A 21514-nucleotide genomic window follows, 5' to 3' on the forward strand; every position below is an offset into this window, starting at 1 on the left:
TGCATCACAAAAAGTTTCATTTTCCTCCACAGAGACGGAGTGGGAGTGTGTTCAGAAAGTTCCACCTTGGGACCCTCAAAAAGTTGTAGTGGCTCTGAGCACCGTTGTCTTCTAAACGGACGCCCGACACACAATCAAAGTTTTACTTTTTCAGGTTAACTGTAATTAACTACTCCTTTTAGTGATGAGGTCTGTAGATAATGCAGCTGTGTAAATGCCCCCCCCCCAAAAGTTTTTTCCCTCTTTCACATCGTATACGTGCATGTGAGCAGCTGCACATGCACTCTCACATACCTGCACGTCAGCCATCATCTCTGCAGGGGATTTCTGATTTACTATATCAAATATTGGTAATGGGGGTGACTCATGTCTGAGAGCGCGGATCCTCCCTGACACTGCAGAATGTGCTCGCAGAAACTCGCGTCTCACTTGAGTGATGAGGTCACGCTTCAGTCTCTTCCTGCCTGACAGCAAATTTCTCTTTTGCTTCTTATCTGTTGGGTTCTGATCTTGTCTGCCGACTTCATTTTGTTCTGTGACGCTCTCTTATCGGCTTGCCTCTTTCTCAGCCTCCACCCATAAACACTGTTCCAGGAGTTCATGGACCCGTTTTAACACTGTGGTGTAAATCCTGCTTGTTAGTCGGGATAATAGATGTAAAAAAAATTCAGTTTGACCGTATAAGCATCCTCTTAAAGCATGTCTGTTTCTTTATGTATATTTCAAAAATGTAGCTTGCTGTGAAAGTGGAGAAATCTTGAGGGTATTCATGCAATGTTCAAAGTTACATTCTGCCCAGAAACAGCTTCAGGAGCTTTTTCTTTCTTTTCTTTTCTTTTCTTTTCTTTTCTTTTCTTTTCAAATGTGTATGATGCAAATTTGACTGGAAGCACTCAAGCTGCTGCAGTTTCTTATGACTCCTCTCACATCAGCAAGTTTTATCTGTGTGCTGCAAAGGTATTTCGAATGTAAAATTAATTGCCTGCTAAGAGTCTTATGTTTTAAGTAAGCTGTGATGAGTACAGTCTGAATAAAGCTTGGTCAAAATGTCCAGATTCACAGCTGAAACTCTGTAATAATAATAATAATAATAATAATAATAATAATAATAATAATAATAATAATAGAACAAGAAGATGAAGAAGGGAAAAAAAAACACTTTTAACACACTTAAATACGAATGTCTGTGTACCATCATTGTTAATGTTTACAGTGGATTCTTCTCTGCACATGTCTGTGTGGTTTCATTACAAAAACAAGCAACAGCACCCACTAGTGGCCCAACATTACAACTACATCGTTTTCAGTGTTTTCCTGCATTTTCCGTGTAAACGCAAACGTTTTCTGAAACAAACGCACAAAAACTAATAATGTTCACCTGGAATGTCATTGTGTAAACAGGGCCTCAGAACTTAAATCATGTTTAACAGATTTATGGTGAATACAGAAGAAAGAAAAACGTTAGACTGGGAAAAACACAGAACTGGGGCCCTGAAATAATGAGTCATCATTAGGAATCTAATGAAAAGTTCTCTGATAATCAGATCATTTGTTGATGTGTGATAGGTTGAAACCTTCCCCTGTTACACTCACAGCTTTGCATCATATCTCATATATTATTCAAAACACAAACTTTATTTATATTACAATTTTCATGCAAAATTCAAGGTGCTTCACTGACGACTGAATCCGTGACAATAAGGCAAGGAATAAGAAAAGGAAGCATGAAAGGGAAAAATGAAAGTGATTATTAAAAGACTGTGTAATTTCTCTTGTAATCATATTATATACAGTAAATATCTTCAAGAAGATAAGCTAGATTTTACATACAAAAATACAAAATTAAGACGAGAACGAAACCTCCAAATTCTACTTTTTACTTCCGGATATTTCATCATTATTTTCACCTAAACAAACAAAACAGTGCTGTTCAACATCACTGATGAAGAAAAAAAATCTCTCCTATTAAAGTCTTCCAACATTTACTGTGCAAATAATTTCATGTTTCATAAATGCATGTAAAGCTCCTGGCATGTTTTATTGAACAGTATTAACACTGCGCAGCTCGAGTCTTAATTAACAGCTCGCGCTGTGCACTGCTGCAGGTTATGTGAACTGCAGGTGGTCTGGGACTGAATGTGCAGCAGCGATGAGAAGGCCACTTCTGTGAAGTTGTTTCTGTTTATAAGAAAGAAAGAAAAGAAACACTTCACATGTTCCGACTTAATGATTATAAATGATGTATGGAAATGTTTATTTTAGGAGGATGCCAGGTGTTTATTGCACCTTGCTAAGTTTTGTGTGTCGATGGTGAGGCTTCCTCGACAGCGTGGTGAGAGTGACCTCCATTTTGACTGGATGGATGAGACACTGTGTGTGTGAGAGAGAGAGAGAGAGAGAGCGAGAGATAGAGAGAGAAAGTAGGATGTTTCTCAGTGTGTCAACAGTTGAAGCGATGGCTGGCAGAGGCTGCGTTTCTGCCACCTAGTGAGTGTCAAACTGCACTGCAGGAAACCTGGAAGTCTGACAGGCCGGCCCTGCCTGCTGGAGCAGCTCAGAAAATGATCAGTATCTCACTCAACCGTGTTATTTTGGTCATCAAAAGTGTCAACAACGTATTCAAAATGATACCCTTTTGCCTAAAACTGCTGTTTACTTCAATGACTGTTTGGGTTTTGTTCTATGTCTCCTCTTTACCCGATGCATCTTTCTCAGTCCAATATTGCCTCATGAGAACATCTGTGAAGTTATTGTTCTCAGGGCTGCTTCAGACCAAATTAGGGTCCAAGAAAAAAGCAAAGAAAGTAATATATGCATGGAAAATCAGCCAAATGTTAAAAAGAAAAAAAAATCAAAATATGCCTCCTAGTGGCCCATTGATCTTCTATACTGCTTCAGCCAGCTGATAATATATTACTCCACTGCCTGGCCATTTATTTGTTCTTTTATAATAATGTCTCTTTTCACTGCCACTTTAAAAGCTGTAACTGTAATGGCTGAAGGAGAGACCTCCAGAATAATGAAAATGCTTCCATAAAGGCTTTTTCTCAGGTCAGACAACTGAAAGATAAAAACAGTGGAAGACTTTAGAGATGCAAGATCAAAGTCTCATTTATTTCCCGATTATTGAATGCGTCTCTCAAAAACAGTTGCCCCAACTCAATAAACAGAGACTTTGACATCATGGGAGGAACCAGTAAAACATTTTAGTCAATTACAACTACAATGTACTGCGAGACAAACTGGAGTACTGGAGAAGATGTATGTGTGTACTAGGAGGACATGCAAGCTATTGTAAAAGTAGGGAAGTAAATTAGACGGCGGAATTTGTGCTTATGCGTGATTATAATGACATACCTGGAACAACACTTCTCATGATGTGTACAGCCTGAAAAATGTGATTGTTTCCGATGTCCCGTCTCGGAGCGTCATTACCCTCCTCTCGGTTTTGTTCAGGAACACGTCTCCATCACTTCTATTTGCACGAAGCGCTCGTGCAGTCCAATCATGCGGTTTAATAAAAATCCCCAGGATTGACTGAGAGCTGCTTTGTTGTGTTTTTCTATTTTCTATATGAAGATAGTTCAGTCCCTCCAAGGTTTCTCCGCCCCCGCCTCCCCTCCGCTGCTGTTTTCATCTTCTGTCCATAGGTGCATAAATATTTAACAGCTGGAGTCAATGGAAGTCAAGAAAGATCAGAATCCGATTCCTCAGCCTGGGATTCAACGTCTCTGCCGCAGCTTATGCATTTTTTAAAATGTAGAAATCAATGAATTGAATCAATTTCGCTTTGTCCTCCTGTCACCTCTTCTTTTTCATGTTTCTGAATCCCATCGCCTCAGGACTGTTTTAATCAACAAGCTGTAAACTTCGCTTCAAACTCACATGACTCTGACGTCTGGTTTTCTCCCTGTAGATGAGTTCGTTCAGCACGAGGGCCCTGACGTTACTCTCGTCGGTGTTCGGGGCCTGCGGCCTGTTGCTGGTGGGCGTCGCCGTGTCCACGGACTACTGGCTGCTGATGGAGGAGGGGATCGTCCTGCAGCAGAACCAGACCACCGAGGTCAAGATGGCGCTGCACTCCGGCCTGTGGAGGGTCTGCTTCGTGGCAGGTGGGCAACGATTTCAAGCTCGTGATTTTAGTGCAAAGCTCCTGAGGGAAGAATCTGAAGTTCAAATAAGTTGAATCGTGAAACGGAGCTAAAAAAAATGAAGCTTCCCTTGAGAAACATAACGTATTTGCTTGTGAGTTTAGAGTCAGTGAGACTCGTGCTGAGCACTACCAACCCTGAAACAAATGGCTAATCTACAGATAAATTACATGTAGTAAGAGCTTTTGCGATGACGGCTGTGAAACGTTACCGAGACAACAATAAAATCCAACCTGTGGACATGCAGAGGTTGAACATGCACACTCCTCTTTACGGACCGGTATCGAACCTTCTCACTGGGAGACGTGAGCGTTCACCACTACGACGGCTTCATGGTAAAAAAAAAAATTGATTGATAAAACAGGAATCTCTGAAAGACAAAACTGCCTCTGTTTGGACGGTGCCAGTTTGTGTTAAAGCTAAAAGATAGTGTGTCTCTTTACACATGCACACACACACACACACACACACACACACACACACACACACACACACACACACACACACACACACACACACACACACACACACACACACACACACACACACATGCACACACACTAACAGCAGCAGGGTGGACACCCTGATACAAATAACTGTCCTTAATGCAGTGGCTGTCTCTGTGTTTGGGGTCAGGAGGGTGCTGCTCTGGGGAGGCGGCCATGTTTGTGTTTCCCTGTCGTCTGACGCCTGGTACAAAAGGTCAGAGGAGGGAAACGCTGGTGGCATTTGGAGCAGCCAAGTGTGTGTGTGTGTGTGTGTGTGTATGTGTGTGTGTGTGTGTGTGTGTGTGTGTGTGTGTGTGTGTGTGTGTGTGTGTGTGTGTGTGTGTGTGTGTGTGTGTGTGTGTGTGTGTGTGTGTGTGTGTGTGTGTGTGTGTGTGTGTGTGTGTGTGAAAGAAACAGAGAGGACAATATCACATTTATCTGTGCGCTTATGCATCATTTTAGTGACATATTTGCATGCATGGATAGATTTTAGTATTCGTATTGTTTATGTGCCTCTCTCTCTCTCTCTCTCTCTCTCTCTCTCTCTCTCTCTCTCCCCCTCCACTTTGAGGTTAATCACCATGTCTGTTTCCTCTCTCTCCCTCCGCTCAGACCTCGTGTTCTCCTGAACCTCCTGACCTCCATCTGTCTCTGCCTTTAATTCACTTTTTTGTTTTCACACTGTGCCTCCACATTTCACTTTTTTCTTTTTTTTTGTTAATCCCACTATCTCTTTCGAGGATTCTCACGTCTCTTTCACCTTTCTCTTTATTGGTCCTCCCCAAATCTGCGTGTTTATCTCCAGCGTGGCCCGCGTCTCCCTGTCTGCCCTTTCTCTCTCTTTTCCTGACCTCCATTTTGTTGTTTGTTTGTTTGTTTAGCTCGGTTTTATTTCCATATGCTAAAATTTTCATATTGTTTGTGACCTGATCATCCACTCACTCCTGACTTCTTCCCTTCATTCTCATTCTGTATTTTTCCCTCTCTCCCCCAGGACCCGAGAAGGGCAGATGTGTGGCGTCCGAGTATTTCACCGAGCCAGAGATAGAGATTACCACTGAAAACACAGCCAACATACTCAGTAAGTCACCTTCATACACACAATATGGCGAGCGAGCTCCCAAAAGAGCTGCATGGCTTCAACATGTTGACACGTTCACTCGTCAGTCGACATGGAGATGTTCAGAGCGACCTGGAGATCAGTGCTCACTTTAAGATCTGAGCCGCACAGCCACCTGCAGCACAATTAGGATCCTAATATACCATGTTTAGTTGAGGTTTTCACCATCACTGTGCTACAAGCACAAGAGGAATGGCGGCGGCTTGGATGCACAAGGTATTTCAAATATAACTGCGAGCACGATTCCAATTTTTTCATTGTGCATATCGCAAAAGACTAAACTTGTGACAAATTGTTTCCACACTCTGTGCATTCATGTTCTGCACATGCAAAATGACAGAATTTCAAATATGTAAGAAAGGTTCACAATAACTCTGTGATTGACAAATTTATATTACAAATTTAATCCATTATTTCCTGCTGATCAGCCGTAACTCTGAATTAGTAAAGATCTATTTTTATTAAGATTATTTTATTACTTTTTCCCTCCTCTTATCAACAATCTCTTCTCTTTTTTTGGGCTCATTGAGATCCACTGTTTTTAGAAAAAATATGTCAAATGTATTCATTTAAACTCTTTTCGGCTAATTTTTCAGTTTCTACCAGCCTTTTGTATTATGAAACATTTTAATTTAAATCATGAAAGAAAAAGTTTGAACATTCATTCGTGAAGGTCATGCCTTAAATCAGCTCTGAAATACTTGGATGAAGCGCGTTAATGACACTGGAAAGGAATATGAAAGGGCAGTTTCAAAATACTGGCAACCTGAGGTGGCGGCTATGATTCTAACGTCCGAACAGGAACATGGCAGGTTATAGTGCTGCTTATTAAAGTGATGACTACAGAAAGCAGATGGAGCTGTTAATTAAATAAATTAATGCCGTTTTCATCTCATCGTTTGAAGGGAATTTAAAGGCGTTTCATCGGTAGATCAAGACATTGCAGGGGGAAGACAGAGCTAGTTTGTAAACCTTAGAATATTTTAAATGTGAAGAAATCGTTCATCGTTGCACCTCAAAATCACCAAAACTGACACAATTGGGATAAAAGCCAACTCTGACATATTTGAATGTCCCCTATAGATAAAATACATTAATATTTTTATTTTGTAACATGCATTATAATCTCTTTAATTTAATGGAATATATGCCTAAACAAAGGTAAATATTTTAGAAGCGAACATACTCTTGGTTCAGTTTAGATCTTTCAGCTTGTCGAAGCACAACTGCTCACCGGATATTTGAATTAAACTCCTCCAGAAGATTTGTTGATGTCAAAGTTCTCTCTTTCTGTCTCACCGAGTGAAAAACAGGCAGCGGGAAAGTCTTAATGGTCATTGACTGTCTCCTGCAGTTGAAGCTTGCTCGTGTTCTTTAAGAGCTCATTGTTTCACCGGGTCGGCCGTGCGCTAAACGAAGTGAATATCCAGCGTCTAAATTCCCACGTCTGGTTAAGAAACCCCGTGAAAACCGGTGTTTGTTTTCAGAGCGAATGTGTTTTCTCGCTCGCTCGGTAAATGAATTCTCTGAGATCAACATGGTTCCCGGTGGGGCGATTTTTGTCTCCGAGCTGTTTTAATGATTTAAAATGTTGACACTGTGAACTGGCCTCAGAGTGCTTCTCCCCTCCGCAGTTTGCTCTGTCTGTTTGAAGTGAACCACACACGCTTGTTGGAGACGCCGGAGGGGGAGCGAAGCCGCGCGGTCCATTTAATGCTAGATAAATGTCCTCAGGTAGGCGCGCAAGTCATAACACTGCAGAGGGTCGGTGGGAGAGGCTCCTGAATAAATCATGGCCTTTACTCGGCGTCGGGCCGAGCGAGCTGCAGCAGACCTCCCGCTGCATGTGAGCGCTACGCTACGTTTCTCACTTCCGTCTGAACAAAACCAGGAAATACTTTACCTTTAGGATAATGGCACAAATTATTTTGATCACATTGATGCACGGATGAAAAACTGTTGATAATGATCAACGAGAAATTGCGTCGATTTTGACTTTTTGTTTCAGGAAAGTTTCCCCTTGATGAAACACGATCGCAGAAAACGTTGCCATTACCATGTCAGGCCACCAGCTGGCGTTGTGCGTATTGGAAAACAACCATGCACGCAGAGAACAGTCGCATGTAAATGTTTAGGCTTCTTTAAGCTGTAGGGTTGTGCCGATTCAACTGTTGTACCTTCTGCCAAAAAAACTCAGTTACTAACGTATCTCACTGACCACGCAAGCACAGTGGTCGTGAAAAGAAAAGGTGCAAAATTTTAAACGAAGTGATAAAATGTTCAGCAGAAAGTTGCTGCTCTGCTCAGGTCCAACCTGGACGATACAATAATCCATTAACATAACTTAATTGTTGATAAGAAGAAACAAATACTATGTTTGAATGTCTTTACTGTATTTAACTTAAGGTCATCTAAGAGTGCTTGATTGGGCAGATCATAAGAAACATTTTTAAGTCCAAGAAAATTGTACAAAACCTATATACAAATATATATATACATTCTCACTCACTCACATATATAAATATATATACATTTTCGTAACATGAATAGTTTAAGCAATGTGAGCCAATCCTTTTAAATTCATCCACACAACAACAAAAAAACTATCTTGCTATCTTTACTGTGTTTGGTCAATATTACACAAAATACTACAATACCCATAAGCCATCACTGGTACAGCAAAGTACCAAGATGGATTGAATGAAGATATACAAAGAGGCAGGAGGTTATTGCTGTATTAGTGGAAGATGGACTACAAACACTCTATCAAACACATTCCAGTTTATACAGATGATTTAAGGATCCTGAGACATAAAAAAACTTTTTTTTTTTTAAGTATTTAGTTCAAATAAAGAACAATCTTGCTTGAGCAACATAAATAAATGTTATGCAAAAAGTAGGAGATCTAGTAGAATAATTTCATCAGGGATGTTGGTTCATCAGAGACGATGTTTATTGGGGGTGAGTGAGAATTAACTCACATTTCAACCGAACAAAACGATGGAATCTGCGGTGAACAACTTAATTGACAGATTTCATGTAAAGTTAATTACATTTAGTTTGCTTTAGTGCAGTAAGAACGGCTCAAGAGGGTCTTTCATCAAGGTTTCACAGGTTTGCCTGACTGTAGCGTCTTCATCTCCTCCTCCTTCCCTCCTCCTCCTCCCTCCAGAAATGGTGCGAACTGCCACTCCGTTCCCCATGGTCTCCCTGCTCTTCGTCTTCACTGCCTTCGTCATCAGTAACATCGGACACATCCGGCCGCAGCGCACCATCCTTGCCTTCGTTTCCGGGATATTCTTCATATTGTCAGGTAACACTGTTTTTTGTGAGAAGAAGCTGTTTGCCGTGTAAAGCTTCCTCAGTCACGCCACCGTGAGTCTTCCTCATCGGGTTCCAGAGCTCGTCCCGTTGCAGAGAAGCAACATATGCGAACCATCAAAACCTCACAGAACACTAATTTTACACACTTGTGGAACAACCACACACCCCGGGATTTTCTTGTCACAGTTTGTTTCCCGAATTTCCAATTATTCTGCGACGTGGTCTCGTCATCGCGGAGCAGCCCGGGAGCCAAACGCGGCGCGCAGCTGTCAGAAAGCCTGTGGATGGAGGGTCCGCGGAGAGTAAACACATTTAGCAGCTCCGCAGAGTGCGGCCTGCTCAGTATGCACGCCACGAGGAAAGGTGAACTCCATCCAGCTAATCAGAGAAACGCAAAGCCTCAAAGAAATATTTAAAGGTGTGTGATCAAACGATAAAGCCAGACTGTGACCGCGGGTCAGTCTCATTTAGCTTCTCTTTAAAGCGCAGACTTTACAGTACCTGACGGTGAAGATTTAAAGCTCATCTACGGTTGGAAAGGCTTTAGAACGAACGTCGCCGTGTGCAGGGAGACGGCAGCTGCAGGTTTTTAATTACATTTTCACTGTCTTTCTTGCTTCAGGTAGATACTGTGGCAACACAAACTCGTTATAGTTTTTCATCGGATTTGGAGAAAATAGAATTTTTGTGCAACATGATTTGAAAGCATAATATGAGGACAATCTGGATCCAGGAAGCAAAATATGATATATGTTTAGTGATTTGAAAGTCACAAAAAATGTGTTATGAATCTCAGTTACACATTTGTTCTTTGAAATTTAATATAGTTACTTTAAGTATTTAGTGAAAATCAAAACTCATTCAGTAGACTGATGACTGATGCACTTGTTAGGTTCTGCTGAAATTACATTGGTTTGTTTGTTGGAGGAAGATGCTCTAAAATCTGGAAGTGAGCAAAAAAGAAAAGAAAATGACTCTCTAATTCAATGCAATAACGAACGTTATTCTCACATTTATTTAAGGCGCTTTTTAGGTGAAATAGTAACGGGTCCGGAAAAAGCAGCATTGGATAATGAACGGTGTGTTAAGCGAGCAGAGACGGCAGCAGCTGCACGGACTGCTGAAGTAACTACTGCATGTGTGTATGTTTGTTATCCAGTTCATGATTGTAATAGGATACTAGGATGTTCCTGCTGTTTGTAGTGAAGCTACAAAGATGTGTTACCGTGTCCCCATATGAATGGATCTAACAAGAAACCTACAGAGGTTCACTCAGGAACACACCAAATGATAATAAATGTGCGCTAGCAGTGCTGTGATCAGGAGCTCAAGAGCCCCTCGGTTGTCGTCATGAAGACCTCGACTTCATCCAGACTGAAAACAGGCAAATAAACCGAGCGGCGAATTCTAAACTCCTCCCTCACCTGCCAACTTAAATGGGATGTTGAGCATCCAAATAGCGGCCGAGTGGAAGAACAGACGAGTGCTTCCCGGGAGTGAACGCTCTCACAGGTTAATGGTAAGAAGACAGCTCAGTAGATGGGAGATTCACTCCACGGCTCCTTTCTGTGTTTCCCGGCTGACAGCTTGTCAGACCGTACCTTGTTCTTGCTGCCGGCTGAACAGTGAACGGGATTTAATTCCAAATAATTGCTCTCTGCCGAGGACGCCGCGGGGCAGCGGTGATTTGATGTTTTCGCTTCAGGCTTTTTGGGTGGAAAAAATATAAGAAATAAACTTCCAACTCAAAGCAAACAGTCTGGAAAGGGACTTTCTTGTAGTTTGATGGTTTAATAAGAAAGTCGTTAACGAGGTTGGTTTTCTGTCTCCCAGTCTGAACGATCATCGCTCTGCAAACTGGCCAGAAACCTGGAGACCTGAAAAATCCCTCTTACTGCAGGAGACATTATCAGACTTCCTCCTCTTTAGACACCGCGGAGGAATTAAACACTGGCATTCAAATCTGCGTCAATCGTCAGCCGTCTTCCAGCTAAATGGGAGCAAATCCCTGGAGTCCAGATCCAAATCCACGAGGAAAGCATTCCCAGAAGAGAGGAGCTATTATAGCAGCAGAACGATGTGTGCGGATTGGAATCCACTGGTTTTGGTATCGACATGTGTCCTCTAACATTTCACATGGAAACAGCCATCCGTCTTCTTTACCGCCTTGTCAAACTGATAGGATCCTGGAGTTACACCAAAAACTGTGAAACCTGTTTCTGAGCCGCGTGACTCGCGTGTGTGTGTGTGTGTGTGTGTGTGTGTGTGTGTGTGTGTGTGTGTGTGTGTGTGTGTGTGTGTGTGTGTGTGTGTGTGTGTGTGTGTGTGTGTGTGTGTGTGTGTGTGTGTGTGTGTGTGTGTGTGTGTGTGTGCGTCCTGTTGAGATAAAGAGCGGCCGCGGCCAACAGGGTGAGCTCACCTCCTCGTATGGCCGCAGGTTACCTCCGGCTCACGCTCAGCTGCAATCAGCTGACGGACTGTTTGTTGTAGGTAGTCGGGGTTTTTTTTTTTCCGCGGGATGAAGTCATCTTCCTGTTCTAGCGAGGGGAGCTTCACCTCACAGATGCCAGCTTAGCATGGAGGACTGCTGACTGGACGCGTGCGGTCATCAAAATGAATCAAGCCAAGCGCAGTCATGCATATCTGCAACTCTTTGATGCAGAAGCTCAGCGACGTGGAGGCCTGAGTGGACAAAAGTGTGAAAAATGAAGAACCGAACACAGAATCCAAACCATAATTCAACAAAATCTGTACCTTACAATGACATATCAGGGTTATTTTAAATGTTTTACTATTTTCTAATTTTCACAATAGACAGGATGTGACATGAATACTTCTCAAGTCCAAACTTAAAAGAGAAGCAGAGAAATGTGGCTTTTACCCCGACAGAGGCAGTCGTGACAGTCGAACCTTTGGAAAAGGAATTCGGTCGTTGCACTTTTTCTTCATAAAGTCAGAATAAATGGTCTTAAAATGGTTCAAATTACAACTTTGCCTTCAGAGTTCTGTTCCAAATAATGGAGAATACAGTTAACTAAAGTTCGCATGTCAGGAATCATGTGAAAATATTAATAAAATCACAGATGATAATGAATTTAATCCAATTGAATCCCGTGAAAATGCAATGAGAGAAAGAAAACGTGCGTTGTAAATTCATAAGGTCCAATCTGAATTATGAGAAGAGAAAGAAGAAAATGTTGCAGATGAAATTCAGAATAAAGTGGAAATGTTTGTAATCCCACAAACATGTGAGATAGAAATAACAAAAAGTTAAAAACAGACTTGTATTGGATTGCTTGGAATAATTTTGATCTTATAGAGACTGTCGTCTCATCAGTACGGTGGCCTGGAGGTGCAAAACACTACAAACACCAGAAAACACCTCCCAATCCAAAAAACACTTGCATTGCGTTAATCTCACAATATCTTAGTTTATTTTAAATATTGTATAGTGTAAAGTTAGATGTTCTTAAATGTCTAAAGGATGCCTTTCAGTGATTTAACAAAACAAACTGACCCTACCGTGTGGACACATTTTTCAAGATAAGGCAGGTACAAAGGAAGAGAAAAGCAAGACTCACAGATTGAAGCTGAACAGATTAATGCGCTCTGCCTTTTTTAACTTTAAAAAGTCATTTCCACAAATAGTAATTGTTTGCCACCTCTTGTGAACAATAAAACTCTGTTTCCTACCGGCGACTTCTGCCTCAGGAATAAAGTCTTAAGTCAATCATCAATGTTTCACGGCTGACAATTTCACCTCTGAAAAGCAAAATGGCAAATCTGACAATATAATGCTTTTCTTTTCTACACTATTTCTTCTTGCCATTTGTCACAAAAGAACAGTTTGTTCTCTGAAGGCAGCGGTGGATATGTCACACACAGCGAGAGGGTGCAAAGAAATCCCAGAAATCTGTGGAGTTGGTCATTAATGTCACTGATTGTGTAGTGCAGCGCTTGTTTCTGTCAGTATGTGTGTATTATTGTGTTGTCTGACAGGTTACAGCAGAGTGACTCTGGAACACCTATTGCCTCCTTTTTCTACTCTTTTCTGTGTGTGTGTGTGTGTGTGTGTGTGTGTGTGTGTGTGTGTGTGTGTGTGTGTGTGTGTGTGTGTGTGTGTGTGTGTGTGTGTGTGTGTGTGTGTGTGTGTGTGTGTGTGTGTGTGTGTGTGTGTGTGTGTGTGTGTGTGTGTGTGTGTGTGTGTGTGTGTGTGTGTGTGTGTGTGTGTGTGTGTGTGTGTGTGTGTGTGTGTGTGTGTGTGTTGCGCACGCACACATGTGAACCTTATAAATCATGCACACGAGTCAGTGGTGAGCATTCAGCAGTAGCAACACTGCCATCTGATGGCCAGAAAAGCGAATTACAACTCCCCCCCCCCCCCCCCCCCCCCCTTGAATGTGACACTTTAAAAACTCACATTAAGTTCTCAACGTTTTATTCTTCTGTTAGACTGCACCTAAATAGATTATTCAAATAGAAATATTATTAAATATATATATTGTTAAATATAGAATAGTTGCAATAATGTAATTTAGAAGTGTTCGTGATTATATGAATACATTAGACCAGAAATGCAATAGAAAAATAAAACTGAGTAAGTCTTTTTTTTTTTTTTTTTGAGATTAAGCCTAAAAGCATCCACTCAGGCATGTTTCACAGTTTCTGTCCAACTCCTGATCATCTCTTTAAGGACTCTCCTGCTTTCATTCAAGCCTCTTTGTTCCAGCAGCTGCTGCACCAAACAGCAGGTATCTTCAATCGCAACCAGATGGTCGTCTTCTATGAGTGTCTTTCCTTTTAGCTGTGCGCCTAATGATGGATAAATACGATGGGAGCTGATAATGCTGGAGGCTGCCCTTGCTTTTTTCACAGACATGAAACCGTTTACATAAAGAGACGCGTTGCCGTTCACACTTGTTGTTTCCCATGTTTGCATTGCCGGCATCAAGCGTCACAAAGCAGAGAAAGTGAGGATATTTGTGTTTGGTAGATTATTTCGCCTGGAAGGAACCGATATGGTGCTCATCACGCAAATACATGTTTCTCAGACATGTGGCCCCAATTAAGAAATACATTTAAAAATGGCTCGGCAACATTGTTAGAAAGCATTTTTCTTTATGGTGCATTTACACTATGTCCACGGCAGCCCCGTTTCAGGCCACCATGGACAAAACGGGATGGACGTGAGACAACACAGGGGGACGGGATGGACGTGAGACAACGCAGGGGGACGGGATGGACGTGAGACAACACAGGGGGACGGGATGGACGTGAGACAACGCAGGGGGACGGGATGGACGTGAGACAACGCAGGGGGACGCGATGGGCAGATGTAACAGGTCGTGATTGCCGTTGGCGCCGTGCCAGATTTTTAAACTGTCAAATAATTTGCCACGGCTCGGATGAGGAACTCAGTAGCCCGGAGTAAAACGGGATGAACGTCCTTGGCAGCACGTAACTGGCCGTAATAGAACCCGGAGGCGGTCCGTAGCGGGACGGGAGGCTTACCCGAAGTGACGTAGTGGGCGTTCCATCGCGGTTGTTTCACGGTTGCGTCGCGTTTTATCACGTCGCGCCGCGCTTCGTCACGGTTCTCACGGCGCCGTTTCGTCACGTTCAATCGCGGCTTGCCGGGGCGCGCACGGTCTGGGAGGAAGCCGAGTCCGAGCCCGGAGGAGAGTTTCATTAGAGTCTGAGCAATCAGCGACAGAACATCTTCTCCAGAGGAATGTCTGCACCCAGCAAAAGTCTCAGGATGCAGTGATTACCTTCACTTTTGGTGGCTCTTTGAGGCATAAACCTGCTTTCAAAACGGTCCGGCGTCCATCATCCGTAGAAAGTCTTGACAGAACGTGAACGACATGCCACGCCTTCCTCAGAATTCCCCAAAATCCCACGGCACACTACGTTTCAGGCAAATGGGGCTGCCGGGAACATAGTGAACATAATGAACATAGTGAACATAGTGAACATAGTGTAAACCTGCCCTAACTTTTTGTATTATGAGCAGATGCGCAAAGCTACAGGACATCTGCAAAACTCTGGTTTTAAACGCGATGCCAGCTTACAATTATTATATATTTATGTTCTGTCACCATTACTGTGAGGAACAGAGGTGAAGCATCCGTGTGAAACTGTTGTTTGGGGTGTCAGTTTAAATTCTGCAGGATTTTGCAGGTCAGCTGCACGAGTTCGCCCATCTACAGAGGAGGAACTGACATTCGTACCGTGTGTGTGTGTGTGTGTGTGTGTGTGTGTGTGTGTGTGTGTGTGTGTGTGTGTGTGTGTGTGTGTGTGTGTGTGTGTGTGTGTGTGTGTGTGTGTGTGTGTGTGTGTGTGTGTGTGTGTGTGTGTGTGTGTGTGTGTGTGTGTGTGTGTCGCTGGAAGAGATAACGATAACATTTCTCGCTTGTACTGTAAAATTGGCCCAGAAAAGCCCCAAAAACAGGCTGTACTGTGGTGGAGAGATAACACACACACACACACACACACACACACACACACACACACACACACACACACACACACACACACACACACACACACACACACACACACACACACACACACACACACACACCAAAAGCCCATTACAAGGTAAGAAGGGAACTGTACCATTCGCCTCGCACCTCTTAGGAGTTCATCCATTCATAAAGGACAGAAAACAAACAAAGTTCGATTATCTGTCAGTTGTTTTTTCTTCCATTCAATAGGGTGACCTACAAAAATAATCTGCTATGGCTTTAGTATAAATCTTTTAGTCTGGTCACAACTGCAAACATATTCCGCCTGCTTGTAAGTGTAAAACTGGAGGACCCAACCTTTAGTAGAGTGTTTTCTTTGTATTCTCCACTGCCACTATACTTCATATTTGAAGTGCTGTGTTGTCATCTCATATGTTGTCCTTTCTTCCACTATTGATAATCTGTTTTACTTTTCCATTCCGTTTGTGGACTGCAGCCCCTTCCTCAAGCTCACCCCTGATCGTTCCCTCTGCGTCTCATTTTCATCTGCACTTGTATGAAAGTCTGTTTCACTTCATTTCAATGAGTCTTGTTTTTACACCACCTGCTCCTGTGTTCTTCTGCTTTTGATCTCCAGAAGACGTGATGTTTAGTAACTCGAATGATTGAAAATGATAGCTCATAAGGATAACACATTTGATTTTTTTTCCTGGCAACTCATCGCTGAAGCAAAATGCTAAAACTCTAGAAAGTACAGATGGAGAGTCTCAGAGTAATTTCCCTGCATCCGACAATCCGGACACGCTTGTTCAGGGAATTGGATCTAAATTGGTTGTGATTGTGTCTGCCCGTCTCACTGTCCAATCATGGACTGGACTAGACGACCCTGGCAGTCTTAACCCTAACCTGTACGATAAGCTATGGTTCAGTTTCCTGTTCACATCGCAGGGCTTGCAGAAAGACGAGTACATGGTACACGTCTTTTAATGCTCCCACTCGCCTCTGCAAGCGGATGTTTACTATGCAGATGGACGAGAGACGGAAGGAAAACAATATAAACCCATGAGGATAAACCGTGGCACCACAGGACCTCTTGTGTTTGTGGCGATAAGCATTTGATTAAACTGTGATGTGTGTGTGTGTGGTCGCAGGTCTCAGCCTGGTGGTGGGTCTGGTTTTATACATCTCCAGTATCAACGACGAGGTGATGAACCGACCCAGAGAGGCCGAGCAGTTCTTCCACTACCACTACGGCTGGTCCTTCGCCTTCGCCGCCTCCTCCTTCCTGCTCAAAGAGGTGATCAGAGCGCAGCACACGCGCACACACACACACACACACACACTCACACACATGCACAAACCAGACGCTTTAGAGTGAACACACAAGCACACAGAAGCTCACAGTGATACAAACACATAGTGATGTTTAACATTTAGAAAGACTTGATGTGCTGAGACACACACACACACACACACACACACACACACACACACACACACACACACACACACACACACACACACACACACACACACACACACACACACACACACACACACACACACACACACATTGTTGGAAATGTGGAGTGTGGATGTCCACCAACCAAACACACACACACACGCACACACACATGCAGGCTTATTCAGCTGAACACACACACACACATTTAAAAAGTGCCTGCGTAGGAGCCGTCATCCTGCCTGCATCAATATTCATGAATGTTAATAGCTTGACTACTTGGGGGCAGCAGCTCTGTCGCAGCAAAGCTTCATATGCATCCGATTATTCTTTGCTCGGAGGAGGAGGAGGAGGAGGAAGAGGAGTACGAGGACGCTGCGCTGCTCCTCCTTCATCCTTCATCCCTCTCATTTTATCTCTTTTCTCCTCTGTACCCTCCTCATGTCGCTTCCTTTCTGTTTCACTCATCTTTTTGTGTGTCCTCTACTTTTATCTTGTCTCTTCTCCCGTCTTTTATCTGCTCCTCTTTAATCCTCTGTTGTCCCTTCCCCTTCTTCTTCCTCCCTTATCTCCTCCTGCTCTCCTCCCCACTCCTCTTGCCTCCCTGTGCGTAAATCTCCTCTTGGTTTCTCTCTTGTCTTTTTGGTTTTGTTGTCCTCGTCCCTCCTCATACTCACCCTCTGTCATTCCTCCTCCATCGTTTCTCCACATTCTGTCTCCCCCCACATTTACGACAAAATGTAAACGACTTCGTAAAGAAACTGTATGAAACTATGGTGGAAAAAAGAAATAATAAAACCTAATAATACTGTAAAGGACGATAATAAAATTCCTGATTCAATAACTTTTTGTTCTCAGATTGGAAATCACCGCACATTTTAGGAAAATCCCCATAAACATTACAACATTGTAAAAATCACACTGCTGGGGACAATTTCAGTGGAATTTGAATGACTGTGACAAATCACAAGATGTATAGCCCTGCAAGTAAAGATCAAGATACTGTGGAAAATCTCCTTAAACATCACAGCACCGTGAGAAATCCCACTTATCTTTATATGACTCGATATAACGTCAGTATATAACTTGAAGAAATGTTAATATTAAGGTACAGTTGTGAAATCTCAGTGAACGTCATTTAATTGTGGAAACCACGGTGATATTTATCCTAATATAGAAAAAATAAATCACGACAATACTTTAATTTCAGTTTTTCTGCTTTGCTTCTTTTCCCCTTATTGTGTATTTTTAATCATATTTATACGTTTCCTTTCCCTTCATTCACAATCACTGCAATCTCATTCTGCGCTCTTTTCATCCCATTCATTGTCCACCTTCCCATATTCAGCTCTTGGTCTAACTCCTCTCTTTGCCTCCTTCCCTGCTTCCCCTCCTCTCTTCTTCTCTTCCTCTCTTCTCCTCTTCCTCCCTCGCTTCCTCCTCGTCTGATCTGCACTGGAGTTGAGAATTGCATTCGGGCCAACTCTTTTCCTCACACTCATGCTCGTCAGCGTTGGTTTTCAGGGTTGCTGTAGTGATGATGTTGTGGATGAATAGTGAATGAGCTGCGAATGCTCAGCCCATGCCCGGGTGGAAACATGAATACGTCTCTGATAATGGCTCATTCCACCGGAGAGCTCCGAGCATTTTTGTCAGCACTTTGCAAAAATTATTATGGATTTGTTTAATTTTAATTTTAATTTTTTTTTTTTTTCGCCACCTCGTCGTCATGGCAGTGTGTTGCAGTTCAGGCAGAAGGACGTTGCTGATTCTGGTGTTTTGTCAATCTGTTTTGCATTTCTGAATCTGCTGAAAAACTCGGCGATGCTCATTTCGATTCCCCGCGGCAATGCAGATGTTGTGCTTTCATGCACATGTTGTGCAACAGACAGCGCCCTCTCCTCTCTTCATCTCGGCTTCTGCTGTTCAGCAGACATTCTCAGTATTGTTTGATCTTTTTCAGTGTTCTCAAATACACTTGGCTTACATGACTGTTTATGCAAAACTACATCACCAGAGCTGTTTACAAAATATCCAATTATGAAGAAGTCGTAGCTGGTGGGGATTCAGTCAATTCAATTCAAGATTCAATCTGAATAAATATGTAAACAAATGACTTTGGGGGTAACAAGAGGAAGTGTGTCTTTACCTCTGATATAAAATGAAAATATGGAATTTATTTCATTGTAAAGATTGTTTATCACCCTTCCATCCGCATGGAGCAGCATGGGGCCGCAGCCGATCCCAGCAGGTCTCCAGTCCATCACAGGGGATTTACAGTTACAAATAAACACACTTTAAACACACAGACTCAGGCATAGACACACTTTCAAGCACTAAATCATACAATAGCTGCAATTTAGTTTGGGGGGGGGGGGGGGTTATGCTATTTTAGCTAATTACAAAGTCTCAGCGTAAAGAACGACACTTCAGATTTTCCACTTGCAGGTATTAAGTTGGGACCATATAAAGGGTGAATATCCTCAAAGATGCAAAACAGAGTATAGGAATAAAGAAAGAATATGGACACAGAAGGTTTGTTCATAGTTGACGCCCAGATTTCCCAAGTGGAGCGGTTGATGTTCCCAGTCATGTTTAAGGATGATTTGATGAGTGTTCTTGGTCCAACAATTACCACGTTGGATTTGTCGCACTTCAGCTTCAGGGAATTTGTTTGAAGTCAAGATTTTTTTTCAGTGATGCAGTTTGTCAGGGTTGAGTGGGTGGAGATGAAGAGCTGAATATCATTGACGAAGCAGAAAATCAAGTCCAAAGCACTGGAACTATGTAACCAATACCCAGTGTATAAAGGAACCGACAACAATCTGAAGTCTGGAAAAAGTTTTGTGAATCTTCGATAAGTAAATTTCAGGAAAAATAAAAGAAGAATCTGCAGTTCCAGATTTGTGTTTGTTAATGTCGACTTGTCTCCGTCTTCAGGGTGCGGGGGTCATGTCCGTCTACCTCTTCATGAAGCGTTACGCCGAGGAGGAGCTCTTCCGACCCCACCCTGCTCTCTACCGCCCCCGTATGTCTGACTGCAGCGACTACAGCGGGCAGTTCCTCCATCCGGACTCCTGGCCTCCTCCCCAGCGAGGCCGTAGTCCCTCCGACGTCTCCTCCGACATCTCCATCCAGCTCAACCAGACTCCGCCCCCGCAGGCGCCCCTGAAGGGGGGCAGCAGCTCCCAGGCGACACCCTCCTCCTCTGGGCCGTCGTCGGCCGCCAGCTACCAGCTGCAGCCGGCCTCCTCCTCCTCCACCTCCTCGTCCTACCCTCACCCCCTTCACCCAGGCGCCATCTCCACCCTGCCCAGGGCCTCCCATGCCCATGCCCACCCTCATCCCCACCCCCACCCGAGCGGGCCCCCGCCCCAGTCCCTGCCCATGGCGGCGCCCCCTGCTGCTGTGCCTCCGCCTCGCTACCACACACACATGCGAATGAGCGCCTCGCCATGCTAGGCTGCTCGGAGCAGGGGAACGGGAGGGCAAACACAACTGGGGAGGGTGACGGGGGTATGTGGGGGAGGTCGGGGGGGTGGGGCTCTGTTACACATGTTAGACATCACACAAAACACACCCAACAAACCTTGAACCCTCGACGTGTGTGGGAGTAGGGAGCTGAAGGATGGCGGTTTGAGGAAATCAAATGGGGGGGGGGAGAAAATAAAAGGGGAGGAGGAGGCGGCCGGGCGGAGGGATGACTCACCGGTGATGCCAACCTGAAGACAGACACTTTTCAAAACTTTGAACAGGCTGTGGGAGGGAATATGGGAGGGGGGAGGAGTGAGGGACGGCGTGATTAGCAGCTACAAGACGTTTGTGGGGTTTCTGACGGGTACATTCATCACCGGGGCCGTGATACACAGGCAACGCAGAGGAGCGGCGCGGGAAACAGCCAAACAATTCATGTTCACAAGGCTGCCCATTCATGAAAAAAAACTAAACAAAACTAACAGACAAGCAGTGGATCTTTCACAGTATATTATCCTTCCACCTACTGAAGACTTAACATGATCTTTATTGTGCAGGAAAACCTGCTGCTGCACCCAAATGTAGCAGGTACAAAACGTATAAAACTACTAAAGTCACTTAAAAGAAAAGCAGGCTTGATAAATCACACTACAAACATTAATTTTGGCACTGTGTCGAGAATTCGATCAAACTGTTAAATCTTCAAAACAACATTACTGGATGAATTAATCAAAATATATTTCATCGCAGTGTTGGACTGCATTTGAAAATGAAGCGGAAGTAGAAACAATACCACACAGAATGTCGCTCTCTACTCTCGACCATGACCTCCACCTCTCACCCACACACCCAGAGGTAACGTACATATGTGTCCAGATTTATACTGTACAGAGATTCCTCCTGCCCGCCCTCATCACGGAACAGAAAAAAATTAATCCTGTATGTTTTAGAGATTTTAGCTAATGAATTTTATAGGTTGTTTGTATTTTAAGATGGAAGCTTCGGGAATGAATGTTTAATATTCTGTT

At 43.4% G+C, this 21514-nt stretch overlaps 1 protein-coding gene across 1 annotated transcript; it reads left to right on the plus strand.

Moving 5' to 3' along the window:
* Positions 1 to 3916: 3916 nt before the first annotated feature.
* On the plus strand, positions 3917 to 20474 carry LOC308122755 (voltage-dependent calcium channel gamma-7 subunit-like; the record flags this gene model as incomplete). The annotated part of the gene is made up of 5 exons (XM_080484814.1): positions 3917 to 4112; positions 5634 to 5720; positions 8932 to 9072; positions 16702 to 16847; positions 19953 to 20474. 5 exons carry the CDS (start codon positions 3917 to 3919, stop codon positions 20472 to 20474), a joined length of 1092 nt encoding a protein of 363 aa, XP_080340940.1.
* Positions 20475 to 21514: the final 1040 nt, after the last annotated feature.

This window comes from Lipophrys pholis, assembly GCF_963383615.2.
Source record: "Lipophrys pholis genome assembly, chromosome: 17".
Lineage (NCBI taxonomy): Eukaryota > Metazoa > Chordata > Actinopteri > Blenniiformes > Blenniidae > Lipophrys > Lipophrys pholis.